This window comes from Oncorhynchus keta, chromosome 1, assembly GCF_023373465.1.
Source record: "Oncorhynchus keta strain PuntledgeMale-10-30-2019 chromosome 1, Oket_V2, whole genome shotgun sequence".
NCBI classification, from domain to species: Eukaryota; Metazoa; Chordata; class Actinopteri; order Salmoniformes; family Salmonidae; genus Oncorhynchus; species Oncorhynchus keta.
In genome coordinates, this window is record NC_068421.1 from 55138593 (window position 1) to 55166040 (window position 27448).

Genomic DNA, 27448 nt, shown 5'->3' on the forward strand with positions numbered 1-27448 from the left:
TATTGCAACAGGCCAAACTTTTATTTTTGTCATTGAATTCCACAACATGTACAGCAGATTTGGTAATGTTCACATTTTAACAGTTTGACACCATATTCCCTTATTGTTATAACATTAGTTGTTGTATTCCCACAATAGAAGTACAAAGTAAAAATCTATGTAAGCCAAGTCAACAGTACTTTGCAGAACAGTATTCAGGGGATGCACAATAAAAATACAAATAAAAACACAAAAAAACGATGAAATAAATTCCAAAAACAAGCAACACTTTGGATCTTTTGAAAAATTGCAATACCTTCCTGACAACACAAACCTTATTGGATGCCTTGAAGGTTACCTTCGTAGCAAAGCAATGGAATAAAAACATCATCTGAAATACTCTTATTGTACTCTTCTAAATTTACACTCATGTCAAATGTTTCTTTTTCTCACAAGCTTTGGTGACATCCAAGATCCTAACAGCATCTCTCACTATAAATCCACTAATTTTACAAGAGGTTTTAAAACCACTAGTATATTTGTGTAAATGTTTTTTTTTTGACAGTAACAGCTTGGCTTTATGTAACCTAACAAATCAGTTGAACATGGTTATTCCCTCTTTTTACATCTTTCCAGATTCAGTTCTATACTACCTAGGAATAGCAGCAAGGTAAAACTTACCCGACACCCTTGTGTGTGTGTGTGTGTGTGTGGGGGGTGTACCCGACACACTTTATATAGTAGATCTACTGTCAGCAAGCTCTACTGTTTGAAGTGCTGTTCAGTGGTACTGCATATTGCTTTTTTTTAGTAAAGAAAGTGACACATTCATTCACAAGCAGGCCTAGAACTAATGCAGATAAAATACGAGTTTCAGATTGTCTTTTTTTTGCAAGCCTGGAGTCAATACAACACACAATCCACGCATGAAACATATGACTAAAATGCATTTACAGTTTGTTTCATAGAAATGAAGACGGCATCGGCGAGGAGGAGGACAGTTTACAGAGGGGGGTGGGGGTTTCTCTGGATACTACTGAGATGGCAGACTCACAGCCATAATATAGTAGAGCAAAATTATGTTGAAAATGTATGCAAGATGATCAAATATTGTTGCTATTGTAACTACAGTAGTATTATTCTAATATTATTGTTACACATTGTCATTGTCTCACATCAAAACTTTGGTATGACTCAGTGAAGTAAACATTGGACAGTTTCATCAATTGAGGATGCTTGAATGACTGATCTATTTGTATGATTATTTCGCACTCATTCACTCTAGTAAAGACTGCCAGTAAAGACAACAACATAGAAAAGTTCACTCGTAAACATCACAAAGGTCTTAAGGGTGGTTTCGATCGCTTACAATGAGTAATAATATATTCTCTAATTTCAATGGAAACTTGCCTGGATTGAGACCTTGGACTGAATATCAATTCAAAGACAAGAGGCAAAAGGCCATTCAGGTTTTTCTTTCCTAAATTAAATGGTTGACTAAACTGCGCTCAAACAGTCTCAAGGGTTAGCGTTTAATTCTACACATATTTTACTGCAAATTGTTCCAATCACACACACACTACAAACCCATAAACTCTTTGTTGCACAAGCCTACGCTTGTGTGCATTAAAGGTAGACTCAGCAAAATGACATTGCCACGAGCAGCATCGCAGATATTGCGATGAGTGAGATGCAAGACCCCCCCACACAGTATCTGCGCATGGGTTCGGGTCAAGCTGTTTGCGCATGGTAGGTACGGGACCAAAACAGCAGAAGTTTACCATCGCTCGTTAATGCTCTTAGTTATTGTGGATATTGGCCCTGGTTTACTTGTGCACCTACGTCATATCTACCTTTAAGTACTTACAAGCTGTGGGACAAAAACAGCCGTTTGCCAAAACTAAGCAAAACATTTTTTTTAACCTGTTGTTGTACAGGACACAGTATGATTTCTATATTATTTAACCTCACTTGTGCAGTCTGTTGTATCCTATTTCAAGTCATAAGGAGCCAAGTATTGCCTCTGATATAACATGCACATTGTAATTCATTATTTCTCACAAAAATACAAAATAAGATAATTGAAATGGATGTAAAAGGTGAGCGATGCTGATATACTTCAGCTATGCTCTGGTTCCGTGGCTTCAGCCTCTTTCCATGCAAACTAGCATTAATCTTAACAGCTCTTAGTGAGTGTATTTGCAAGTACCTGAGAGCGGTAGTAGGAGCGAAGATGTTTTGTGTAAATGGGCATAGGGGGATGACAATGAGATTAATTCAACCATAAATAAATTGATTCAGAGAAAATCTACAGCATTGACCTCTCATATCTTCATAGATCGTCTCGTTATGCTTTTAATGGATCCCTTAGATATTATATTATGCACATTATTTACATACACATTTAAACCAAACATATACAGTACCAGTCTAAAATGCCAAGAGTGTGCAAAGCTGTCATCAAGGTAAAAGGTGGCTACTTTTAAGAATCTCAAATATAAAATATATTTGGATTTGTTTAACACTTTTTTGGTTACTACATGATTCCATAGTTGTTATTTCATAGTTTTGAAGTCTTCACTATTATTCTACAATGTAGAACATAGTAAAAAATAAAGAAAAACCCTGGAATGAGTAGGGGTGTCCAAACTTTTGACTGGTACTGTATAAAGAATGTCTCTGTTTCTTTTTACCTATCTATAATTTGTTTGTATTTTCCTTACTGTTTTTTTATACGCGAAAAGCTTTACAAAGGAAAGCGGTACCAGTATACAAAACATAAGGTACATAAAAAATATAAAAAATAAAGGCTGATTGGACAAACATTTTAGACAGGAAATTATGTTATACCAGTGACTGATGCAATCCAATATATGTTTTCTTGTATTTCACACAGACAGGGGACTTAGACAGTATATATGCACTCGGCTTCAATATCTGTGTTTCCAAAGTATTGACCTCTTTATAACAACACATACTTTAATATGGAATTCCATCCGTCTCTAACAAAGGCTTTTATCAGAAAACCATTAGTCTGAGAAAATAAGGTAAACAATGATGAAGATTTGGGGCAGACTCTGGATAGAGAATTTAAGACCAGTGAGGACCCGAGTAAAGGAAGAGAATCATGTGAGAAACAGAGTGAACATCACCTATTCCCCCATATGGAGTGAATCATTGATTTGTCGGGAAGGGGGGGGACCTGAGGATGAGTTGATGGTGTGCGTGGGGGGGTCGCTCAGCTTTAGCATGCACAGTCCTGGTGGGGGGGTGCGGGCTGCTCGGTGAGCTGGGGCCCCTGTTTAGCCCCTGTAACTGCCGGGTCAGCGGCATCCAAGCTCTCAGACATCTTTTCGCAGATTATGTCCACCAACCGCTCGAACGTCTGTTTCACATTGATGTTATCTTTGGCACTGGCCTCAAAGAACTCGAACCCTGGAACATGGTGTTATAATGGTGTTGGATTTAAATGTTTACCAAACTAGCCATACGTGATCAGTAATCTTGCCCATTGGTTTCTGAAGCTATTGTGAGCAAACTTTGTGTTTTGTCATTCCTGTATGACATGATATTTGGTGGTGGCTGGGAGATCTGTGTTCAACAGCCAATTCGGCACAATTCTTTTTATGTTTGCTTATGATGCTGTTCCACCTCCTGATCGCATTTACTCTGGATAAGAACTTCTACCAAGCGATTGCAATCAAATGATACATGTTATTGTTGCTGACAACTCAGATGATAAAATCAAATCATCAGATAAGAAGTACCATTAACATCAGCAGTATCATTGAATTGTATAGCTCATGTAGTTATGGTGGGCACTGTGAGCTGGTGTTGTGTGACTTGAACTCACCCATGTGTTCAGAAAGCTGCCTGCCCCTGTCTCCTGCCACCACCCTCTCGTCCTCCATGTCACACTTGTTGCCTACTAGCAGGACCTGGGCGTTGTCCCACGAGTACGTCTTAATCTGGGTCGACCTATGGCAGCCATACAGAAAGGTTCAGTATTAGAAAAGATTACACACACACACATGCATCCAGTGGTTTTGAGCAGGTGCTTGAGGTCAAAGAGACACGATGATCTGAGGATCGAAACATTGTTTCAATAAACCACTCTTACTAAGAACATAGATTGTAGTGTGCAGTCTGCAGAGACATGGTCCACTGCAGAGCCATTGAAAGCTTCGGTGACATTTTCACTGCACTTATCCAACACTCAAGGGTCATCTAAAATGAGTTTGGAATAATGCAACTTGCGATACGATTAACGTTTATTTGGGGTTATTGTGAGTAATAGTATTTGGTTACACGCAAACTTCACCGGCCACATTATGTAAGCAAGCGTTGAAAATAAATGTACACATACATGTTATTCAATCATTTTACCCACGTGAACAAGCGCCTGTTTAGCCAAACGTTAAAATAGAACTTAGTTTTATTTGAGACGCTCCTTATTGGATATTAGGAAGATACAAACCCACGTCCCCTCCTTATTGGATATCAGGAAGATACAAATCCACATCCCCTCCTTATTGGATATCAGGAAGATACAAACCCACGTCCCCTCCTTATTGGATATCAGGAAGATACAAATCCAAGTCCCCTCCTTATTGGATATCAGGAAGATACAAATCCAAGTCACCTCCTTATTGGATATCAGGAAGATACAAACCCACGTCCCCTCCTTATTGGATATCAGGAAGATACAAACCCACATCCCCTCCTTATTGGATATCAGGAAGATACAAACCCACGTCCCCTCCTTATTGGATATCAGGAAGATACAAATCCAAGTCCCCTCCTTATTGGATATCAGGAAGATACAAACCCACGTCCCCTCCTTATTGGATATCAGGAAGATACAAATCCAAGTCCCCTCCTTATTGGATATCAGGAAGATACAAACCCACGTCCCCTCCTTATTGGATATCAGGAAGATACAAACCCACGTCCCCTCCTTATTGGATATCAGGAAGATACAAACCCACGTCCCCTCCTTATTGGATATCAGGAAGATACAAACCCACGTCCCCTCCTTATTGGATATCAGGAAGATACAAACCCACATCCCCTCCTTATTGGATATCAGGAAGATACAAACCCACGTCCCCTCCTTATTGGATATCAGGAAGATTCCCCTCCTTATTGGATATCAGGAAGATACAAACCCACGTCCCCTCCTTATTGGACATCAGGAAGATACAAACCCACGTCCCCTCCTTATTGGATATCAGGAAGATACAAACCCACATCCCCTCCTTATTGGATATCAGGAAGATACAAACCCACGTCCCCTCCTTATTGGATATCAGGAAGATACAAACCCACGTCCCCTCCTTATTGGATATCAGGAAGATACAAACCCACGTCCCCTCCTTATTGGATATCAGGAAGATACAAACCCACGTCCCCTCCTTATTGGATATCAGGAAGATACAAACCCACGTCCCCTCCTTATTGGATATCAGGAAGATACAAACCCACGTCCCCTCCTTATTGGATATCAGGAAGATACAAACCCACGTCCCCTCCTTATTGGATATCAGGAAGATACAAACCCACGTCCCCTCCTTATTGGATATCAGGAAGATACAAACCCAAGTCCCCTCCTTATTGGATATCAGGAAGATACAAACCCACGTCCCCTCCTTATTGGATATCAGGAAGATACAAATCCAAGTCCCCTCCTTATTGGATATCAGGAAGATACAAACCCACATCCCCTCCTTATTGGATATCAGGAAGACACAAACCCACGTCCCCTCCTTATTGGACATCAGGAAGATACAAACCCACGTCCCCTCCTTATTGGACATCAGGAAGATACAAACCCACGTCCCCTCCTTATTGGATATCAGGAAGATACAAACCCACGTCCCCTCCTTATTGGATATCAGGAAGATACAAACCCACGTCCCCTCCTTATTGGATATCAGGAAGATACAAATCCAAGTCCCCTCCTTATTGGATATCAGGAAGATACAAACCCACGTCCCCTCCTTATTGGATATCAGGAAGATACAAATCCACGTCCCCTCCTTATTGGATATCAGGAAGATACAAACCCACATCCCCTCCTTATTGGATATCAGGAAGATACAAACCCACGTCCCCTCCTTATTGGATATCAGGAAGATACAAACCCACGTCCCCTCCTTATTGGATATCAGGAAGATACAAACCCACATCCCCTCCTTATTGGATATCAGGAAGATACAAACCCACGTCCCCTCCTTATTGGATATCAGGAAGATACAAACCCACGTCCCCTCCTTATTGGATATCAGGAAGATACAAACCCACGTCCCCTCCTTATTGGATATCAGGAAGATACAAACCCACGTCCCCTCCTAATTGGATATCAGGAAGATACAAACCCACGTCCCCTCCTTATTGGATATCAGGAAGATACAAACCCAAGTGGATGTTTTTTGTCTGGGGATTAATCGTTGTAATTAGAGAAACACACAATTTTGTCTGACACTGGTTCAACAAAAATATGAAACTAAACATATAAAGTGTTGAACCTTCATTTCATTAAGTGAAATATAACATCCCAGAAATGTTACATACGCACAAAAAGCTTATTTACTTCTACTTTTGTGCACACATTTGTTTACATCCCTGTTAGTGAGCATTGCTTCTTTGCCACGATAATCCAACCACCTGACAGGTGTGGCATATCAAGAAGCTGATTTAACGGCATGATCATTACACAGGTACACCTTGAGCTAGGGACAATAAAATGTCACTCTAAAATATGCAGTTTTGTCACAACATAAGGCCACAGATGTCTCAAGTTTTGAGGGAACGTGCAATTGGCATGTTGATTGCAGGAAAGTCCACCAGAGTTGTTGTCAGAACATTGAATGTTCATGTCACTACCATAAGCCACCTCCAACGTTGTTTTAGAGAATTTGGTCGAAGCGAGGTCCAACCAACGAGAGCGTACAGGTCACAATGGTGGGTAGTGTATGGGGCTTTGGTGACAAAACGGATGGCACTGTGATAGACTGCATCCAGTTTGTTGAGTAGAGTGTTGGAGGCTATTTTACCAGATGAACCAGGTGATGTCAACTATACAACTGCCCTTGCTTCATACTCATCGCCAAACCCACTGGCTACAGGTTATCTACAAGTCTCTGCTAGGTAAAGCCCCGCCTTATCTCAGCTCACTGGTCACCATAGCAGCATCCACTTGTAGCACGTGCTCCAGCAGGTATATCTCACTGGTCACCCCCAAAGCCAATTCCTCCTTTGGTCATCTTTCCTTCCAGTTCTCTGCTGCCAATGACTGGAACGAACTGCAATCATCTCTGAAGCTGGAGACTCATATCTCCCTCACTAGCTTTAAGCACCAGCTGTCAGAGCAGCTCACAGATCACCGCACCTGTACATAGCCCATCTGTAAACAGCCCATCTATCTACCTACCTCATCCCCATATTGTATTTATTTATTAATTTTGCTCCTTTGCACCCCAGTATCTCTACTTGCACAACTATACTTGCACAACTATACAACTATACAACTATAACTGCCAAAATTAAGGAAACACTGACATAGAGTCTTAATTGGGCATTGGGCCACCACAAGCCAGAACAGCTTCAATAGACCTTGGCATAGATTCTACAAGTATCTGGAACTCTATTGGAGGGAGGTGACACCATTCTTCCACAAGAAATTCCATCACTTGGTGGTTGATGGTGGTGGAAAATGCTGTCTCAAGAGCCACTCAAAACTCTCCCATAAGTGTTCAGTTGGGTTGAGATCTGGTGAGTGAGACGGGCTAGACATATGGCTTACATATTGTTTTCATGCTCATTAAACTGTTCAGTGACCACTCGTGCCCTGTGGATGGGGGCATTGTCATCCTATGAGGGCATAGCCATGGTAGCCAAAACGACCAAAATAATGGCCTGCCCAGCATTTTTATAAATGACCCTAAGCATGATGGGAGGTTAGTTGCTTTATTAACTCACGAACCATACCTGTGTGGAGCCCCTGGCTTTCAATGTACTTTGTATCCCCCATTTACTCAAGTGTTTCCTTTATTTTGGTAGTTACCTGTATATATAGTATATGTGTCTCAAGTCCAATGGTCTTTATTTAGAAAAGGGTCAACAAATTCTTATCACTTCGTAGGCCTTTCTGAAGAAAAGGTCAACAAATCTTTGGTGCCAATTGGACCTCCTCCAGTCACGCCTGTACTGTATCAAGGAACACTGGTCTGTGTTTGTCCTCTGTTTTACTACTATTTGCCATATGGTCACATGACCACACCACATTCCTGAGCAATCACTTACCAGTCCTGCACAGCATTAAAGGACTCCTCATTGGTGATGTCATACATGAGGATGAAACCCATGGCACCGCGGTAGTAAGCCGTGGTGATAGTCCTGTACCTCTCCTGCCCTGCCGTATCCTAGAAATATGACACACACACACACACACACACACACACACACACACACACACACACACACACACACACACACACACACACACACACACACACACACACACACACACACACACACACGGAGGTTGCATGAAAACGAGCACCACAGCCTATTTGACATGCACCACAGTCAAATTGACATTGACAGCGATCGTCCCACGCACACCAATAACGACAGAACATTAAAACCCTCCGGTGATTTCAAACAGTCTACCCGCAGACTGCTTTTGCTGCCAACAGATGATGATGGGGTATCAGTAGCTTTTACAGCTCCTGACGCATTTCCACTGTGACTTGCCAAATTTCGCCTCCCTTCCTTGGTTGGCAAGCCAGGGGGCGGAGGGGGCAGATTGAGTTACGGCCTAAGCTCTAATGAATGCTCAGGGAATGAGGCCTCCCTGACAACCCAATACTGCATCTCTCTAAACTGTGGAGCAACATCAGCCCCAATCCCCATTACACACAACACTATGCTGGTTAGGCTTCATTTTAGGGTAGTAGTCAAATTGTTGCTTTTTGTATGAGCAATGTCTAGCATGCATAATGAATCCGAATACACATGTAAATATGTAAATTGGGTGAGATAAGTACATTATATGGTGTGTAACAAATGTGCTTGTTTATGTTTTAGGTCATATTTGAATTATCAGCATTCACATCTTTTTCAATTTATGCTGTATGCTGTACTGGGAGGTGGGGGATGGGGAGCAGTGTGTGTGTATAGGTGGTGGTGGTGGTGGTTGGGGGGGAGGGGGGTATATACTCAAGAGAAGTGTGTAGTAATGGTATCCTCTTTCACCAGCCCCCAGTGTTTGATGCACAATATGGATGCCCAGTAGAGACTGCAGTGCCCCACTGCACAAACTGGTTGAATCAACATTGATTCAACATACTTTGTCAATGTATTGTGATGTGGAATCTATGTGGGAAATACATTGGATTTGAAAAAAAGGGATCAACATACACTGTTGTTTTGAGGGTGAAATTTCAACCACAGCTATGTCACCATGGTAACCAAATTTCAACATAAACCTTCTAGAAAATATGTTGAATTTGTACCTTTAAAAATGTCAGCTTTTCAACATTATATCCACTATCAGAATTTGTTTTTAAATAGTCTGGGCATCACCTCCTACTGGAGAATTGATCTATCGACAGCTACCCTTTGGTCTTCCATCCAAGGTTTTAACCAAGGCCCAGCCCTGCTTAGCTATGATATTTGTCATTGATTATTAACAATGTGCTATCATGAGAATGATTGTTGAGAGGGCGCCACTTAAAAATGAAATAGATTCACTATTAAAGTCATTCCAAAGGGTAGGTTTAACTTAGCAAATTAAATGTGACCATACTTTATCAATCATCAATGATGCTATTTAGGCCTATATAGCATTTGCAAAGTCATCAACAGCAACTGTTTGAGTTCAACCCAGAATTCAACTAAAAATAGAATACAATAAGCCAAATAATCAACATTTGAAGGAGAAGTATTATCTACTTATAATATCTTATAGTATCTACTTGGATAGTTCCACCTTTGCCACTGACTTAGTCTGGCTTTAATTCACATCTCCATCTCAAACAAAAATCATAGTTAAATAAAATGAATCAATCAAATCAAACTTTATTTAAAGTTTGATTTGATTTTTAACACATCAATTATTAATTTGTAGACAAACTGGAATTAAAGCCAGACTAAGTCAGTGTTACAGATGGAACTATCCAAACAGAATATTCTTAAAATGTTGATATCTGGTTGCATTGACAACTAAACACAATTCCTATGTGGCCCAGCTGGTGGAGCATTGCAATTTTAATGCCAGGGTTATGGGTTCGATTCCCATGTGGGACTAGTATTAAAATGTATGCCGTCACTCTGGATAAGGGTGTCCGCTAAATGTAACGCAATATTACTTTTGAAATACAATAAATAGCTTATTAACATGTCTACAAGTTAACCAAAAAAAGTAGATTTTATATGTTGTTTTATGCTCTTTTATATGTTGATATTTGGTTGCATTGTCAACCAAATACAATTCAATACTACTTTGTAATACAGTAAATAGCCTAAAGTTAAAGGAGATATATGAAATATTTGTGAATTTTAATTTCATTGGAATCATAGTGTTTCACAATGTTTTAAAAAAATAACGATTTTGGGCCCACGACGAAATGACATACAGCTTGTTCAGCCGTCCTATTGGTCAACAAAAGCCAGACTGGCTCGATGTCAAATTGGCAGGCTGCACCCCCCTCTCTTCCATCAACGTCTCTCAGAGACGTGGTTATCATCTCACAAGCAGAATCATCAATGGCAGAAATCGCCTTGCCATTACCTGGTTGATATAATTCTAGAATGTTGGCCTCCCGAGAGGTGCAGTGGTCTAAGGCACTGCATTGCAGTGCTAGAAGCGTCACTACAGATCCGGGTTTGATCCCAGGAGACACATGAGGCGGTGCACAACTGGCCCAGCATCGTCTGGGTTAGGGGAGGGTTTGGTATTTTATCAGGATCCCCATTAGCTGTTGCAAAAGTAGCAGCTACTATTCCTGGAGTCCGCACAAAACATGACATAATACATAACATTCGACAAGAACAGCTCAAGGACAGAACTCCATTTATTTTGGCCGGCTGGGATGTCCTTGTCCCATCGCTCTCTAGCGACTCCTTGTGGCGGTCTGACGCATGCACACTGACTTTGGTTGCCAGCTGTACGGCGTTTCCTCCGACACATTGGTGCGGCTGGCTTCCGGGTTAAATGGGCAGTATGTCAAGAAGCAGTGCGGCTGGGTGGGGTTGTGTTTCAGAGGACGCATGGCTCTTGACCTTCGCCGCTCCCGAGTCCGTAAGGGTGTTGCAGCAATGGGACAAAACTGTAACTACCAATTGGATATCACGAAAAAGGGGTAAAAAGTACAAAAATAATAATACAATTGAAAGATTCTGTTCATGTGACAAAACAAGCAATTTATAGTGTAAAGAATCATTTCACCATCTAAAGTGCTGTGGAATATATTTTCAATTACAAAAAATATTGTACTTTCAGCTGTTTGAAAGTGATGTACAAAACCGAAAGTAAAAAGACACAGAAATGCAGCATCACATTCGTGGAAACCAAGACTGTTCTCAAGGCAGGCCTGGTTTTATCTAGATACTGTATGTTCAAGTCACGTCTGGGATCATTTTTGCATTTTAGCTAACCCTAAACCTTTTCCTAACCTGCCATGTTAATTATCCTAACATGCCACGTTAATGATCCTAACCTGCTACAAAAAGTTGCTTCTGCTAGTCAAAACTGGCAGATCTGCCATGAGAATAGTCTTAGTTTCCACTAATGCCATACAGCCACAGAAACCACCATGCCATTACCTGGTTGCTAAAATTAAATTGTTCGCCTAATTTCATTTTATGTGAAAATACAAGCAATTCATAGTAAACATAATCATTGCACCATCTAAATCGCTGTGAAATATCTTGTTTTCAGCTATTTAAAGCTGGTGGACAAAACTGAAAGTAAAATGATCAAGCGCGAGTGGTTTCCACTAGATTCCACAGACACAAAGTCTCCAACATGCTGCAGGGAAATGGGATGTAGAGGAGGAAGTAGAGTTGTTTGTATTCAACCTAAGTGTTGTTGCAATTCACCTAGCTTCCACATGTGTGTACGTAGCACCTTTAAGGCTATCACACAAACTAATGTTACATTCAACCTAAATTGACTAACATATCCATGGACACATTTTGAGGTTACTGTAACTATGCATTCCTTCTTATGTAATCATATAAAGCGTGCTACCTACCAGGTCTACCTATTGCTATAAAAATCTACGCAGAATCTCGAACGGCATGAATCACTTGCACTATGTACTTTTAATGTAATCTCAACTGCAGTCCAGGTCATTTGGTTCTGCTATTAGATGAAGCACAATGATCACATTAATCTGTTGTATAAATAAACAAAGTATCTGACTTTGTATTCCCATTTGAACTTTGCTGTGCTTTTAAATGGTTGAAAGCCCAGTGATAAACATTTGGGCGACAACTAAACCAAAAATCTGAAATTGTTTTCCAATTGGAATTTGTTTTTGTTTTTTAGATGGTTGAAAGTGTAGTGATAACACATTGGAAGTTCAACTAACTTTAGGCTGTGTTTTTGAGCGAGTGAATACAGGGACAGAATTCTTCGTTACAGGGACATATCAACCATATGAAAGGGTCTCCAAATCTCACCCAGATCTGTAACTTGATCCTCTTGTCGTTCCTGTAGATGGTCTTCACCTTGAAGTCAATGCCCACCGTGCTGACGAAGGCTGGCGTAAAAGAGTCGTCTGCGTAGCGGAACAGGAAGCTGGTCTTGCCCACGCTGCTGTTTCCAATGATGAGGATCTTGAACATGTAGTCAAAGTTCTGGTCTGAGGACTCCTTCTGTCCATAGGTAGCTGTAGCTGAAGCCATCTGAAAGATTAGAGAGAGAGAGAGAGAGAGAGAGATTTTGTCAACCGACTGAAAATATCCCTTGTATTTGGAAGTATCATGGAAAGAGTTCCAATACTGATTCTTGGCGGATCACAGGACAGTACTATTATTACATTGTGTTTCTATAAATGGCCTCCAACACTTCAAAAATACTTCAAAGGTAAAGCCTAGGACAAGCAGTGGAGGCCATGTTCTAAGTACAGACGAAACGATACAGAATCCAAAGTGCCAAATATCCACACAGGGCCTGCTTAACCCCTTGTCAAACACACCTAGTACAAAAAGTGAGCAACCTCATCCATCACAGTGCAGTTCATCAGTGTTCACCAAGGCCAAGTAGTGGTAGTACTCAATAAGACACTAAGTTCTGAAACATCGATATACCAGAGGCACAAGAAGACAAGGCATTGCATCAAGAGACATTTAAAATCGGTTTCCTTCAGCGTGACAAGATATCAGTGGGCGAGGAAATAGTCCCCTGACGGCTTCTCTTGCACCTGACAGGAATCAAAGCTTTTCGCACAAAGTGGACAATTCTGAACCGCCTAATACTTACAACACCTCTTTAATAATGGGTTGCTGGTTTTACAGACCAATCATTCTGTCTCTCAAAAGATGTGAGCCATTGTGTACATATTTAGTCAGCTCTCAACAGTGCATTCTTGAAAGAGAGCAGCCTACGCCACATGCCACAAAAAGGACTTCAAGTGGATTGACTGCTCGTCCTCTCAGGACATCTGCCCCCGTGATAGGACAGTATAGTTGTGTTGGAAAGTGATTGATCGCATTGGCAGGGATCATATTGAACTTGTGGCGGGAATCGTATCTACTCTTTAGGGCAACAGTGACTTCACTTCAGCCCATCAGGATTCAAAGTCTCTTAAGGCTCCATCTATAGCACAAACATGTGCTTTTTGGTCTTAATTTAAGGTTAGAATTCAGCATTATTGATAAGGCTAGGGTTAAGGTTAGGGTTAGGTTTAAAATCAGATTTTATGACTTTGTGTCTGTGCCAGCTAGTGACCACTCTGCAGAGCTGCCTCCAGAACTAGATTCATGATGAAAATCGCTAACCTGTGTGGAGTACATAGTGCATCTTTGACCTTAGTGCAACTGTACCCATAGTGCTATTTTAAGATTTACTGTGGCGCTGTTCATAGCTTTTCAACACAGGACTCTTGTAAAGAGTAGAGAAGGAAGTGCAAATAAGGTCAATAGAAAAAGCATGCCAGAAATTGATATGCAACCGGATCAATACTGCAAACTCTAAATGCATTCTAAATAAGTCTTGACAAAATAAACTGACAAAACAGACTATGCATCCTTCAATATAATACATCTCAAATGTCCGGAACCTGAATCATACAGGTTCTGGTTTAGGTGTATCCATGACATGTCAAAATATCAGAGTGAAATTCAAAGTATTTTCTAACGTGTCTGCTTCTAGTCATGATGACTAAGATTTCTCTAAGCTTCCTCTGATGATAGATAGTCATATGACTCTGCCTTACATGCTGTCCAGTGCTACTAGAAAAAATACTGTTTGTCTCAAAGAACACTCTTAGCTTTGAACACTCAGGTTATGAGTGAAATAAGCTTGCTTGTGGGCCTGATAATTAATGTCCCCAACATTCAAAGCCATGTTATTTTGGCTATTGTTTCTGAAGAACATCATTTAGATGATAGGCCTAGACCTACCAGTACATAATTGCTGGACCTCACAAAGAGCTCATAGAGTGGTGGGAAGGAGTTTACTGTGCCCGGAATTCACCATTCATTCTCTGTATTCTGGGTTCACTCAAACATCATTTGAATCTTTGCTTTACTGTGAAAAGTTACAGCTGATTTTGGGATTGTATATCGATTCTCTCTCCTTAAATATAAACCATCTGATTTATTTGTTTCAGTCTTTGAATTGTTTAACTTTTCGCAAACAGCTCCTGATAATATCAGGGTATAAGAACTCTAATCTGTCTCCTGCATGAGCCTAGTGTGCCCAGCTGGCGCACATGATCACAAGGCCCAAGCTCATTTCCCCCCGATTTTCCCTGGCTAAACTAAATTCAGTAAAAAAAAGAAACGTCCCTTTTACAGGACCCTGACTTTCAAAGATAATTCATAAAAATCCAAATAACTTCACAGATCGTCATTGTAAAGGGTTTAAACACTGTTTCCCATGCTTGTTCAATGAACCATAAACAATTCATGAACATGCACCTGTGGAACGGTCGTTAAGACACTAACAGCTTACAGAAGGTAGGCAATTAAGGTCACAGTTATCAAAACTTAAGACAATAAAGAGGCCTTTCTACTGACTCTGAAAAGCACCAAAAGAAAGATGCCCAGGGTCCCTGCTCATCTGCGCGAACGTGCCTTAGGCATGCTGCAAGGAAGCATGATGTGGCCAGGGCAATAAATTACAATGTCCGTACTGTGAGATGCCTAAGACAGCGCTACAAGGTGACAGGACGGACAGCTGATCGTCCTCGCAGTGGCAGACCACATGTAACAACACCTGCACAGGATGGGTACTGCTCTTAGAACTGTGACAACGGGCAACCTCGATGGAATATGTAGTCATTTTGCCAATACAGCTGTATATGTACACAAAATAGCAACTCAAGAAAATATGATACAATGAATGGCTAAATTGCTTCCGGACACTTAAGGGTCTGCAGAGCTCCTCCTCCCACTTACTATTGGAAACCCAATCATCGTTATTGACACCTCCCTCTCAAGAGATTTGTGCAATTTATCTAAATCTTATAAAAAATGCATTCTATTCAACTATTGACCGAAATATGCTTCTTGCAATGTCATGACAGGACTTGATGGTCCCTAGACTCCTTATGTCTTTCTAAGGACACAAGTCTGGCTGGCCAGGAGAACTAATCCCACAACTTGGGCAAAAAAAGATGACATGAGTCTTGACTAGAGGTTGATCGATTATGATTTTTCAACGCCGATACCGATTATTGGAGGACCAAAAAAAGCAGATACCGACTAATCTGACAATTATTTTGTTTTTTTGTAATAATGACAATTACAACAATACTGAATAAACACTTTTATTTTTATTTAATATAATGGCTCAAATAAATAATGAAACATGTTCAATTTGGTTTAAATAATGCAAAAACAAAGTGTTGGAGAAGAAAGTAAAAGTGCAGTATGTGCCATGTAAAAAAGCTAATGTTTAAGTTCCTTGCTCAGAACATATGAAAGCTGGTGGTTCCTTTTAACATGAGTCTTCAATATTCCCAGGTAAGAAGTTTTAGGTTGCAGTTATTATAGGAATTATAGGACTATTTCTCTCTATACCATTTGTATTTCATATACCTTTGACTATTGGATGTTCTTATATGCACTTTGGTATTGCCAGTGTAACAGTATAGCTTCCGACCTTCTCCTCGCCCCTACCTGGGCTCGAACCAGGAACACATCGACAACAGCCACCCTCGAAGCATCGCTACCCATCGCTCCACGAAAGCCGCGGCCCTTGCAGAGCAAGGGGAACAACTACTTCAAGGTCTCAGAGCGAGTGATGTCACCGATTGAAATGCTATTAGCGTGCACCCCACTAACTAGCTAGCCATTTCACACCGGTAACCCCAGCCTAATCTCGGGAGTTGATAAGCTTGAAGTCATAAACAGCTCAATGCTTGAAGCACAGCGAAGAGCTGCTGGGAAACGCACGAAAGTGATGTTTGAATGAATACTTACGAGCCTGCTGCTGCCTACCACTGCTCAGTCAGACTGCTCTATCAAATATCAAATCATAGACTTAATTATAACATAATAACACACAGAAATACGAGCCGTAGGTCATTAATATGGTCAAATCCGGAAACTGTAATTTCGAAAACAAAATGTTTATTCTTTCAGTGAAATACGGAACCGTTCCGTATTTTATCTAATAGGTGGCATCCATAAATCTAAATATTCCTGTTACATTGCACAGCCTTCAATGTTATGTCATAATTACGTAAAATTCTGGCAAATTAGTTTGCAACGAGCCAGGTGGCCCAAACTGTTGCATATACCCTGACTCTGTGTGCAATGATGCAAGAGAAGTGACACAATTTCCCTAGTTAAAAGAGATTCATGTTAGCAGGCAATATTACAGTAACTAAATATGCAGGTTTAAAAATATATACTTGTGTATTGATTTTAAGAAAGGCGTTGATGTTTTTGGTTAGGTACACATTGGTGCAACGACAGTGCTTTTTTCCGCGAATGCGCTTGTTAAATAACCGTTTGGCGAAGTAGGCTATGATTCAATGATAAATTAACAGGCACCGCATTGATTATATGCAACGCAGGACAAGCTAGATAAACTACTAATATCATCAACCATGTGTTGTTAACTAGTGATTATGTTAAGATTGATTGTTTTTTTATAAGATACGTTTAATGCTAGCTAGCACCTTACTTTGGCTCCTTGCTGCACTCGCATAACAGGTAGTCAGCCTGCCACGCAGTCTCCTTGTGGAGTGCAATGTAATCGGCCATGATCGGTGTCCAAAAATGCAGATTACCGGTTGTTATGAAAACTTGAAATCGGCCCTAATTAATCGGCCATTCCGATTAATCGGTCGACCTCTAGTCTTGACCATATGTTAAACGAGAGACGAAGACTCAAAATAATTCCAATCAATGTGATTTACCATAAACTTTTCAACCTCTCCCAACTGAGGAAAGTATCTGTGGCATCAACCTGTGCGTCTGTGGCATCAACCTGTGCATCTGTGGCATCAACCTTTGAATCTGTGGCATCAACCTGTGAATCTGTGGCATCAACCTGTGAATCTGTGGCATCAACCTGTGAATCTGTGGCATCAACCTGTGAATCTGTGGCATCAACCTGTGAATCTGTGGCATCAACCTGTGAATCTGTGGCATCAACCTGTGAATCTGTGGCATCAACCTGTGAATCTGTGGCATCAACCTGTGAATCTGTGGCACCAACCTGTGAAACTCTGGCACCAACCTGTTGGCTCTTCTTTTCAGCCTAAAGAGTTTGACACCTTAACAACAGATGTGTGATGTCAGCTGGTCCTCAACTGTGTTGGTGCACTATGAGTCAGACAGTTTTGATCAGTCTTTTGAATGGGTTCCCACTGGCATCTTGTTAATCCTGTTTTAGTCCAGGATGATCCCAGAAAGCCTGAGAGTCAGACCTGATCCAAACACCGTGGCATTAGGCAAGCTAATGAGAAAGACAATGACAGTCTGCCAAAGGAGCTGAAGTATACCTCAGCTTAATCTGGCTCATATAAAACAAAACCAACATTTTGTTAAAGCAAATTGGACAGCGCTATACATTACATAGGCATTATTCCAGGGTAACTACAAGGGAATAACTTTAGTGAGTTAGTCAAGTTAAGTCCAGGCTGTTACCTAGCTAGTAATTATTTTCTTACAAGACAATACAAAAATGCTATTGAAATGTGCCATAACTTAATAGCATATTACTACGTAATTACTAAGGTTATTCCGCGCCGGGTAGTTTTGAGGCCCATGTAATGTGAGGCAATAAATAATCCACTTACATTTTGGGATGTTAGAATGTCCATAATATTGTTACAACCCCTGTCCTAAAAATGCTTCATCTTTATTGAAGTGAGATACTTCAATTTATTTTCCCATCTAAGCAGTCTGAAGAAACCATTGTGCTTCTTCATAAAACATTTGATTTTCCAAACCCATATCAAACATTTACATTTAAGCAGATGCTCTTATCCAGATGGACTTACAGGAGTAATTAGGGTTAAGTGCCTTGCTCAAGGTTACATTAGCGTATGTTTCACCTCATTGGCTCATGGATTCAAACCAGCAACCTTTCAGTTACTTGCCCAACGCTCTGAACCGCTAGGCTACACGCCAACCCCAGGTGACCCAAGTTCATGAAAGATATAAAGAGTTGCTTGGGTGATCTAATTAGCAACACATTGTAGCTATCCTCTTTCGTCAAATGAAGTGGCCGACAGTATTAATTCAAGAGCAAAGATTAAACTTACTTAGCGAAGATGAATTTCTCGTCTCGAAATCACAGAACTGAATGTACTGAGGCACTAAAAGGCCCTCTACAGTAAAGTAACTTTGCCCAGTAAAATAAACATCTGTCAACACATTGCTAAAACTGAGAAATTATACTCCACAGCAGACACACCCATTTCCAAGACAACTCCCTGCATTCTCTTTCAAGGATGGGTTGAATTCATTTAACAAAAAGTGATGATTCATTACTTGGGTAGTGGCAAAACATAAAAGGGAAATAAACGTTTTTGACAGTTTGACAATTGACAGTGGACCGAATTGGACAAATCACATGAAAATTCATAGTGAGACATTAACCAAAGAACTGTAAGGTACCAAAACATCCAGAAGGTTGCCTAATATGGCATTTCCCCTCCATCCAATCACATTTTCCATTTTCTAAGAAGACAAATGCAGATCAGAAGGAGCTAAAAATATAATTTCCTCCCTCTTTATAGAGCAGAAGATGCCATGAACCTGCTTGTATCACAATGGAAGCCTGCAATTAAGAGAGTGGAGTTTTTGTTTTCGTAGTATGGGGGAAACAAAAAGTGCCCTGTAATCTAATATAATATTGTAGGGCAGGCAATAGCAGCCCTTATTTAACCATTAAACATTGAAGGTGCCTTAATACTTTTTCTGTGATGCATTTCCCCCAGAGAATCCAGCAATAACATTGGAGTATGATCTCTTTCAAGTATATTTAAGGTAAATGCTCACACACACACACATTTAGACGATGTCTGTATATAATATTGCCATGGGACTCAATAGATCATATCTGCAACAGTTTAGTCCTTCTGAAACGTTGAATAGGCCAGCCACATCCTATCTGTGATTAAATGTGTTTAGTAGGCCAAGTAGCTTAAGGGACAGTTTGAAATGTATTGACCACAAATAACAAATGTAGCAACCCCACTGAGGAAGTACAGTTCCCGCTCAGCCCAGTCAAAACTGTTCGCTGCTCTGGCCCCCAATGGTGGAACAAACTCTCTCACGACGCCAGGACAGCGGAGTCAATCACCACCTTCCGGAGACACCTGAAACCCCACCTCTTTAAGGAATACCTAGGATAGGATAAGTAATCCTTCTCACCCCCCCCCCCTTTTAAGATTTAGATGCACTATTGTAAAGTGACTGTTCCACTGGATGTCATAAGGTGAATGCACCAATTTGTAAGTCGCTCTGGATAAGAGCGTCTGCTAAATGACTTAAATGTAATGTAAATGTTTGTAAACGTGGATATCTACTTTGCCACTTCAGCATGCCTTTGTGGCACAGTTGATGCCACGCTGGGCTACGGACCAGAAGGTTGAGCGTTCGACCGACCACCATGAATGAGCTCACTTTCCCTGCCTGTTTCATTGGTCCTACACTATGATCAGAGTTGGCTGCAGACAATGATCAGCTAGGAGGAAGTCTGATTTTCAACATTTTGATGCCATATTTATAATTATATCAAATGTGCCTTTGGAAAGTATTCAGACCGTTTGACTTTTTCCACATTTTGTTAAGTTACCGCATTATTCTAAAATGCATTCAAATCCTCAGCAATCTACCCCATAATGGCAAAGTGAAATCATCCTTGAGATGTTTCTACAACTTGACTGGAGTCCATCTGTGGTAAATGAAATTGATTGGACATGATTTGGAAAGGCACACATCTGTCTATATAATGTCCCACAGTTGACAGTGCATGTCACAGCAAAAACCAAGCCATGAGGTCGAAGGAATTGTTTGAAGAGCTCCGCGAAAGGATTGTGACGAGGCACAGATCTGGGGAAGGGTAACAAAAAAATAATTGCAGCATTGAAGGTCATTCATTAAATTAAATCATTCTTAAAATGTTAGAATTTTGGAACCACCAAGCCTCTTCCTAGAGCTGGCCGCCCTGCCAAACTGAACAATCGGGGGAGAAGCGTCAGGGAGGTGACCAACAACCCGATTGTCATTCTGACAGAGCTCTAGAGTTCCTCTGTGGAGATGGGAGAACATTCCAGAAGGACAACCATCAATCAGGCCTTTATGGTAGAGTGGCCAGACAGAAACCACACCTCAGGAAAAGGCACATGACAGCCCACTTGGAGTTTGCCAAAAGGCACCGAATGACTTTCAGACCATGAGAAACAAGATTCTCTGGTCTGATGAAACCAAGATTAAACTCTATGCCCTGAATGCCAAGCGTCACGTCTAGAGAAACCCTGGCACCATCCCTACGGTGAAGCATGGTGGTGGCAGCATCATACTGTGGGGATGCTTTTCAGCAGCAGGGACTGGGAGAATAGTCAGGAGAGGCAAAGATGAATGGAGCAAAGTACAGAGAGATGCTTGATGAAAACCTGCTCCAGAGCGCTCAGGACCTCAGACTCGGGTGAATGTTCACCTTCCAACAGGACAACGACCCTAAGCACACAGCCAGGACATGCAGTAGTGGCTTCGGGACAAGTCTCGCAATGTCCTTGAGTGGCCCTGCCAGAGCCCGGACTTGAACCCAATCGAACATCTCTGGAGAGACCTGAAAATAGCTGTGCAGCCATGCTTCCCATTCAACATTATAGAGCTTGAGAGGATCTGTAGAGAAGAATGGGAGAAACTCCCCAAATACAGGTGTACCAAGATTGTAGTTTCATACCCAAGAAGACTCGAGTGTGTAATAGCTACCAAAGGTGCTTCAACAAAGTACTCAGTTAAGGGTCTGAATATTTTTTACATTTGCTAAAATGTCTAAAAAACAGTTTTTGCTTTGTCATTATGGAGTATTGTGTGTAGATTGATAAGGGAAATACTATTTAATCAATTTTAGAATAAGGCTGTAACATAACAAAATGTGGAAAATGTCAAGGGTTCTGAATACTTCCAAAGGCACTGTATGTAAAAGCTTTTCCGCCAACAGGTTTCTGTGCCAATACACCGCACAAACAATAAATAAAGCATACCGACTTTGCGCGCTTCATTATCATGCCTTGTGTTTTAACGCCACAATAAATAGACCACAAAATACATCCCTCCCGACCTTGTAGGCCTACCCAGTATTGAAGGCTTGGCTTGACCATCCCTGAATGTCATTAAACTGTTTGGTGTTTTTTAACAGATGTCTCTTTCCATTCATCAAATGGCAGCTGCACAGTACGGATAGATTGATTTTATGTCAATAGAAAAAAATACATATATACAGAGCACAAAGATTTTTTTTACAAGTGACGAGGATTACACAATATAGTCGGGGACTTATTTTCATTGTGGTCCCTATTTATTTTATAAATACATACAATTAAATACACTGAGTATACAAAATATTAAGGACACCTGCTCTTTCCATGACAGACTGACCAGGTGAATCCAGGTGGAAGCTATGATCCCTTATTGATGTCACTTGTTAAATCCATTTAAATCAGTGTAGATAAAGGGGAGGTTAAAGAAAGATTTTTAAGCCTTGAGACATGGATTGTGTATGTGTGACATTCAGAAGGTGAATGGGCAAGACAAGCTATTTAAGTGCCTTTGAACAGGGTATGGTAGTAGGTGCCAGGCGCACCAGTTTGTGTCAAGAATTGCAAGGCTGCTGTTTTGTTTTTACCCTCAACAATTTCCAATGTGTTTCAAGAATGGTCCACTTCCCAAGGACATCCAGCCAACTTGACACAACTATGGGAAGCATTGGAGTCAACATGGGCCAGCATCCCTGTGGAATGCTTTATATTTAAAAGAGTGAATATTAGTCTCTAGTGCTGCAGCAGCAGGGTAGCCTAGTGGTTAGAACGTTGGACTTGAAAGGTTGCAAGTTCAAATCCCTGAGCTGACAAGGTACAAATCTGTCATTCTGGCCCTGTGCAGACAGTTAACCCACTGTTCCTAGGCTGTCATTGAAAATAAGAATTTGTTCTTAACTGACTTGCCTAGTTAAATAAAGGTTAAAAAAAATATGCTGGTGTACATTTCAAACAAATTAAAAATGGTTGGATAGGTACAGTTGAAGTCGGAAGTTTACATACACCTAGCCAAATACATTTAAACTCAGTTTTTCACAATTCCTGACATTTAATCCGAGTCACAATTCCCTGTTTTAGGTCAGTTAAGATCACCACTTTATTTTTAAGAATGTGAAATATCAGAATAATAGTAGAGAGAATGATTTATTTCAGCTTTTATTTCTTTCATCACATTCCCAGTGGGTCAGAAGTTTACATACACTCAATTCGTATTTGGGAGCATTGCCTTTAAATTGTTTAATTGGCTCATTCCTCCTGACAGAGCTGGTGTAACTGAGTCAGGTTTGTAGGCCTCCTTGCTCGCACACACTTTTTCAGTTCTGCCTACAAATTTTCTATAGGATTGAGGTCAGGGCTTTGTGATGGCCACTCCAATACCTTGACTTTGTTGTCCTTTTTGCCATTTTGCCACAACAGTGTAAGTACACTTGGGGTCATTGTCCATTTGGAAGACCCATTTGCGACCAAGCTTTAACTTCCTGACTGGTGTCTGGAGATGTTGCTTCAATATATCCACATAATTTTCCTCCTCATGATGCCATCTATTTTGTGAAGTGCACCAGTCCCTCCTGCAGCAAAGCACCGCCAAACTTAACGATGGTCATTATGGCCAAACAGTTCTGTTTTTGTTTCATCAGACCAGAGGACATTTCTCCAAAAAGTACGATCTTTGTCCCCATGTGCAAAGTCTGGCTTTTTATGGCGGTTTTGGAGCAGTGGCTTATTCCTTGCTGAGCGGCCTTTCGGGTTATGTCGATATTGGACCCGTTTTACTGTGGATATAGATACTTTTGTACCTGTTTCCTCCAGCATCTTCACAAGGTCCGTTGCTGTTGTTCTGGGATTGATTTGCACTTTTAGCACCAAAGTACGTTCATCTCTAGGAGACAGAACGCGTCTCCTTCATGAGCGGTATGACGGCTGCGTGGTCCCATGGTGTTTATACTTGCGTACTATTGTCTGTACAGATGAACGTGGTACCTTCAGGCGTTTGGAAATTCCTCCCAAGGATATACAAGACTGAGGTCTTGGCTGATTTCATTTGATTTTCCCATGATGTCAAGAAAAGAGTCACTGGGTTTGAAGGTAGCCCTTGAAATACATCCCACAGGTACATCTCCAATTGACTCAAATTATGTCAATTAGAATATCAGAAGCTTCTAAAGCCATGACATAATTTTCTGGAATTTTACCAGCTGTTTAAAGGCACAGTCAACTTAGTGCATGTAAACTTCTGACCCACTGGAATTGTGATACAGTGAATTATAAGTGAAATAATTTGTCTGTAAACAATTGTTGGAAAAATGACTTGTGTCATGCACAAAATAGATGTCCCCAATCGACTTGCCAAAACTATAGTTTGTTAACAACAAATTTGTGGAGTGATTGAAAAATGAGTTTTAATGACTTCAACCTAAGTGTATGTAAACTTCCGACTTCAACTGTACCTGGGGGCTGAGTCCGTGAGAATTTTGTCATCCAGACCAAGTTTAATTAATACAACTCTTTTTTTTCCACAGATAGCTAACTTAGCTGCTTAAAATGCTCCACCTCCAGATGAGTAGGAGGGAGGAGTTTAAGTATAATTCTTACAAGCTTGTTTTGGCTGGTCTGTATCTTATTCTTCAGACATTTGGGGCTGCTGGTGAACCATGTAGTGCAGGCATAATCAAAGTGACACCAGACTAGCGCACTTGCCAGACTCTTTAGGGTGTCAATAGCTAGGTTTCCATCCAATTGGTGACAGATTTTCTTGTAAATATTCTAAAATCTGCATAAAAACAATATGCACATTTTCCCATCAGAGTTGTGTTTCCATCAAATTATCTTGTTCCGGATAAAAGTTTGCGTAAATACGTAGTGCACATAAAAATAACTTTTGCAGTTACATTCCCATGTACCAAATAAAAAAAATGGAATGGGTTTCCATTGCAGTCAAGGCCTACTGCTGGTTTTGTCACAAAAAAATATTGCATAGGTATTGTGAATATACCCACTCTGGTATTGGCACGTGCACTCTAGCCAACAGCTTGCAGATACAGGGTGGGTATAGCCTACATGATGAGATTATCATGGATAAAAGTGAGAGATTATTGTTATTTGTCAAACAGCAGCCAAGCATCGATCATCATATCACCAGAACGAGACCCTCGATCTTTATTGAAAGGAGCATCAAGCTCCTCACTCCGCACTTTCACCACCCTGTGAAGTTCATCGTAATTTATTCAATCTGTAGCCTAATAAACTGCATGCTTTCCCATGATGTGACATTTTTTTTTATCTGACATGTACTTTACACGCATGAAAAAGTTGGGTTAAACCTGGTTAATGTCAAGCCATTTTGATGATGCTGGAATTATATTTTGAACGGAAGTGTGCATGCCTACGGGAGATTTTTGAAGAAGCCTAATAAGATTAAAACATTGTGAATGGTTGTGTTTATGCCACATATAAAAGGTAATACATATTAAAAGTTAAATAACAAATATTTAGGCTATATTGAGGTTCTAGGTGTGTGAGGAATAGCCACTTGGATTAGAGAGGAGGCAGAGCGTGCATTAAGCTTTCCTGAATAACTAGGCCTGCCCGAAGTATATGTGGGCACATTATTATAGTCCGATTTGGGAGAATGATGATCTGCAACAGACAGCGCATCTCAGTATAGGTAAAAAGACAGCCAGAATGGCTTGCTACTGTGCCTTTCTAGACTTTATAAAATATCTAGAGTGGACCCACAACTGATCCAAATGGAATGAAACATTCAAATCACAGGGCTTTGGCGCTGTTATTCAAATGAGATTTTCACTGCAGCCTAGAGTAGAATTTAGTACTCATTTGAAAACAATAATGAAATTATTCATTGCGTTGTATTGTTGTTGGCTAGTCTAGGTAGGATAATAGTTTTTTTCCCTAAACATGGTCAATAGGGGAGGTTTTTGAGTGTCTCGTGTCTTCAGTGTTCATTCATGCGCAATGACGCACCTGGCCTCTCCACTGTCTATCAGCTATTCCTATTTGTTCTTGTGGATTCATACTGAAAATTCATCCAGCCTATTTTGGACCACCCCCCACCCCAGTACATTTCGAACTGTCCTCACTGCCTACAATTTCCTTTATAGCATAGAATATCTACTTTCTTGCATTCAAATTATGATTATTTCAAATGGTCCCAATCTAACATGCAAAAATGCTCAAGTAGCTTTTTTTAAATGAGTATTTATTATTAGTTGTCCAATTTAACATAGCCTGCTTTGCTATTTTGACCATTAATATAACGATGTATAACTACCTAACATGAGAAAATGTACAATGCATCATCCCAAAGCTCATAGACCGTGACCTGGGTGAGTGTCCTAAAACTGTGCGGTGTAAACTATCCTGAGATTGCAATCAGTAGGTAACTAGAGTCCCCTACCCCTGCTTGCTGATGTGGTCCCATTCAGACACACAGCATTACGATTCTCTCTGTTAGGTTTTGTGCTGTCAAATCAGTGGTTTTATGAAGACATCAAGGATTTAAATAGCCTACAGAACAGTGTAAAGTCAATCAGCCTATACGAGCATGTTCGTTCCCTTGTCTTTGAGAGCACAGAGCGACCGGTGCACCTATCTACAGCGCATTTGATTTCCATGTGGCAGGCCTGATATTAATTCACGTAAATTATACATTGCTTAAATGCTGTAAGAATTATCTCGCACTACAAATGAAGGATACACATGCGGTATCGCGAACCATATATGCTACTGTAACCGATGAGCTATTTTAGGAATTTCGACAGGTCATTTTTCTCCCACTGATGCTGTGGTTATTCGAGGCTTGACATGTTATACATTACGGCATAATTGTAACCAACCCCATATGAAATACTATATTTACGAGCTACTGCACTTACATTTATCTGTAAAAAGCAAGCATCGAATGTCAAATGATGTTTATTGTTTCTCCTTTATTCTATTTTGTTGGCGCATTTCCATAGAAACTTCTAAACAAATGTAACTCTACACCAGCTATGGTATAGTGTAAATGAAGAATATAATAATTATATCCTTACCTTTAAGTGTATTTTCTGCTCTTATTACGCAATACACCACCGCGTCAAGCACCTGCAGAAACACTAACGTCATATGACTGACAGTTGACTACTGAGGTAGGCGGGCCCTCAATGTTGGTGGGGTTTGATTGATATTTCAAGCCACTAATCCTGGACCACGTACACTGAAACGTCCTAAAATATTCAAGATGCGTTAAACCTATCCCTATTTATTATTTATCCTCCTAGCTTGTGCTTCTTTATAATTTATTACAAAAGAGTGTCAGGAAATTATTAATCGAATGACCATACATAGCCCTGCTCTTCAACATCAGTTGATAATAATAATAATTATCTTATCTTTCAATCTTTCAATTTCTTTAAATAATGATGTCCTTGGTGTAAATAATTATTAGATCTAGTTTGGGACTTATTATTACTTATCATTTACTTGAATCATGTAGAGTCTACCAC

General features: G+C 40.5%; 1 protein-coding gene across 2 annotated transcripts; it reads right to left on the bottom strand.

The window, feature by feature from the left end:
• Positions 1-27084, bottom strand: LOC118388214 (ras-related protein Rab-3A). Of its 2 annotated transcripts, none has more exons than XM_035777044.2 (5): positions 26996-27084; positions 12670-12894; positions 8284-8402; positions 3833-3957; positions 1-3414 (listed from the first exon to the last, which is right to left on the bottom strand). In XM_035777044.2, the coding sequence occupies exons 2-5, from the start codon at positions 12892-12894 to the stop codon at positions 3224-3226; spliced, it is 660 nt and encodes a 219-aa protein (XP_035632937.1). In that variant the 5' UTR covers positions 26996-27084; the 3' UTR covers positions 1-3223. The 2 variants fall into 2 exon arrangements, with proteins under 2 accessions (XP_035632937.1, XP_035632945.1); XM_035777052.2 differs by lacking the exon at positions 26996-27084 and adding an exon at positions 18936-19031.
• Between the last annotated feature and the right edge of the window lie 364 nt (positions 27085-27448).

Excerpts from the sequence above, each read along its gene's own strand:
- LOC118388214 (XM_035777044.2), bottom strand. The coding sequence starts at position 12,894 with ATGGCTTCAGCTACAGCTACCTATGGACAGAAGGAGTCCTCAGACCAG. Across the intron at positions 3,958-8,283 it reads TTTAATGCTGTGCAGGACTG|GTCGACCCAGATTAAGACGT; the intron begins GTAAGTGATTGC and ends TGGCTGCCATAG. Across the intron at positions 3,415-3,832 it reads GCAGCTTTCTGAACACATGG|GGTTCGAGTTCTTTGAGGCC; the intron begins GTGAGTTCAAGT and ends ACCATGTTCCAG.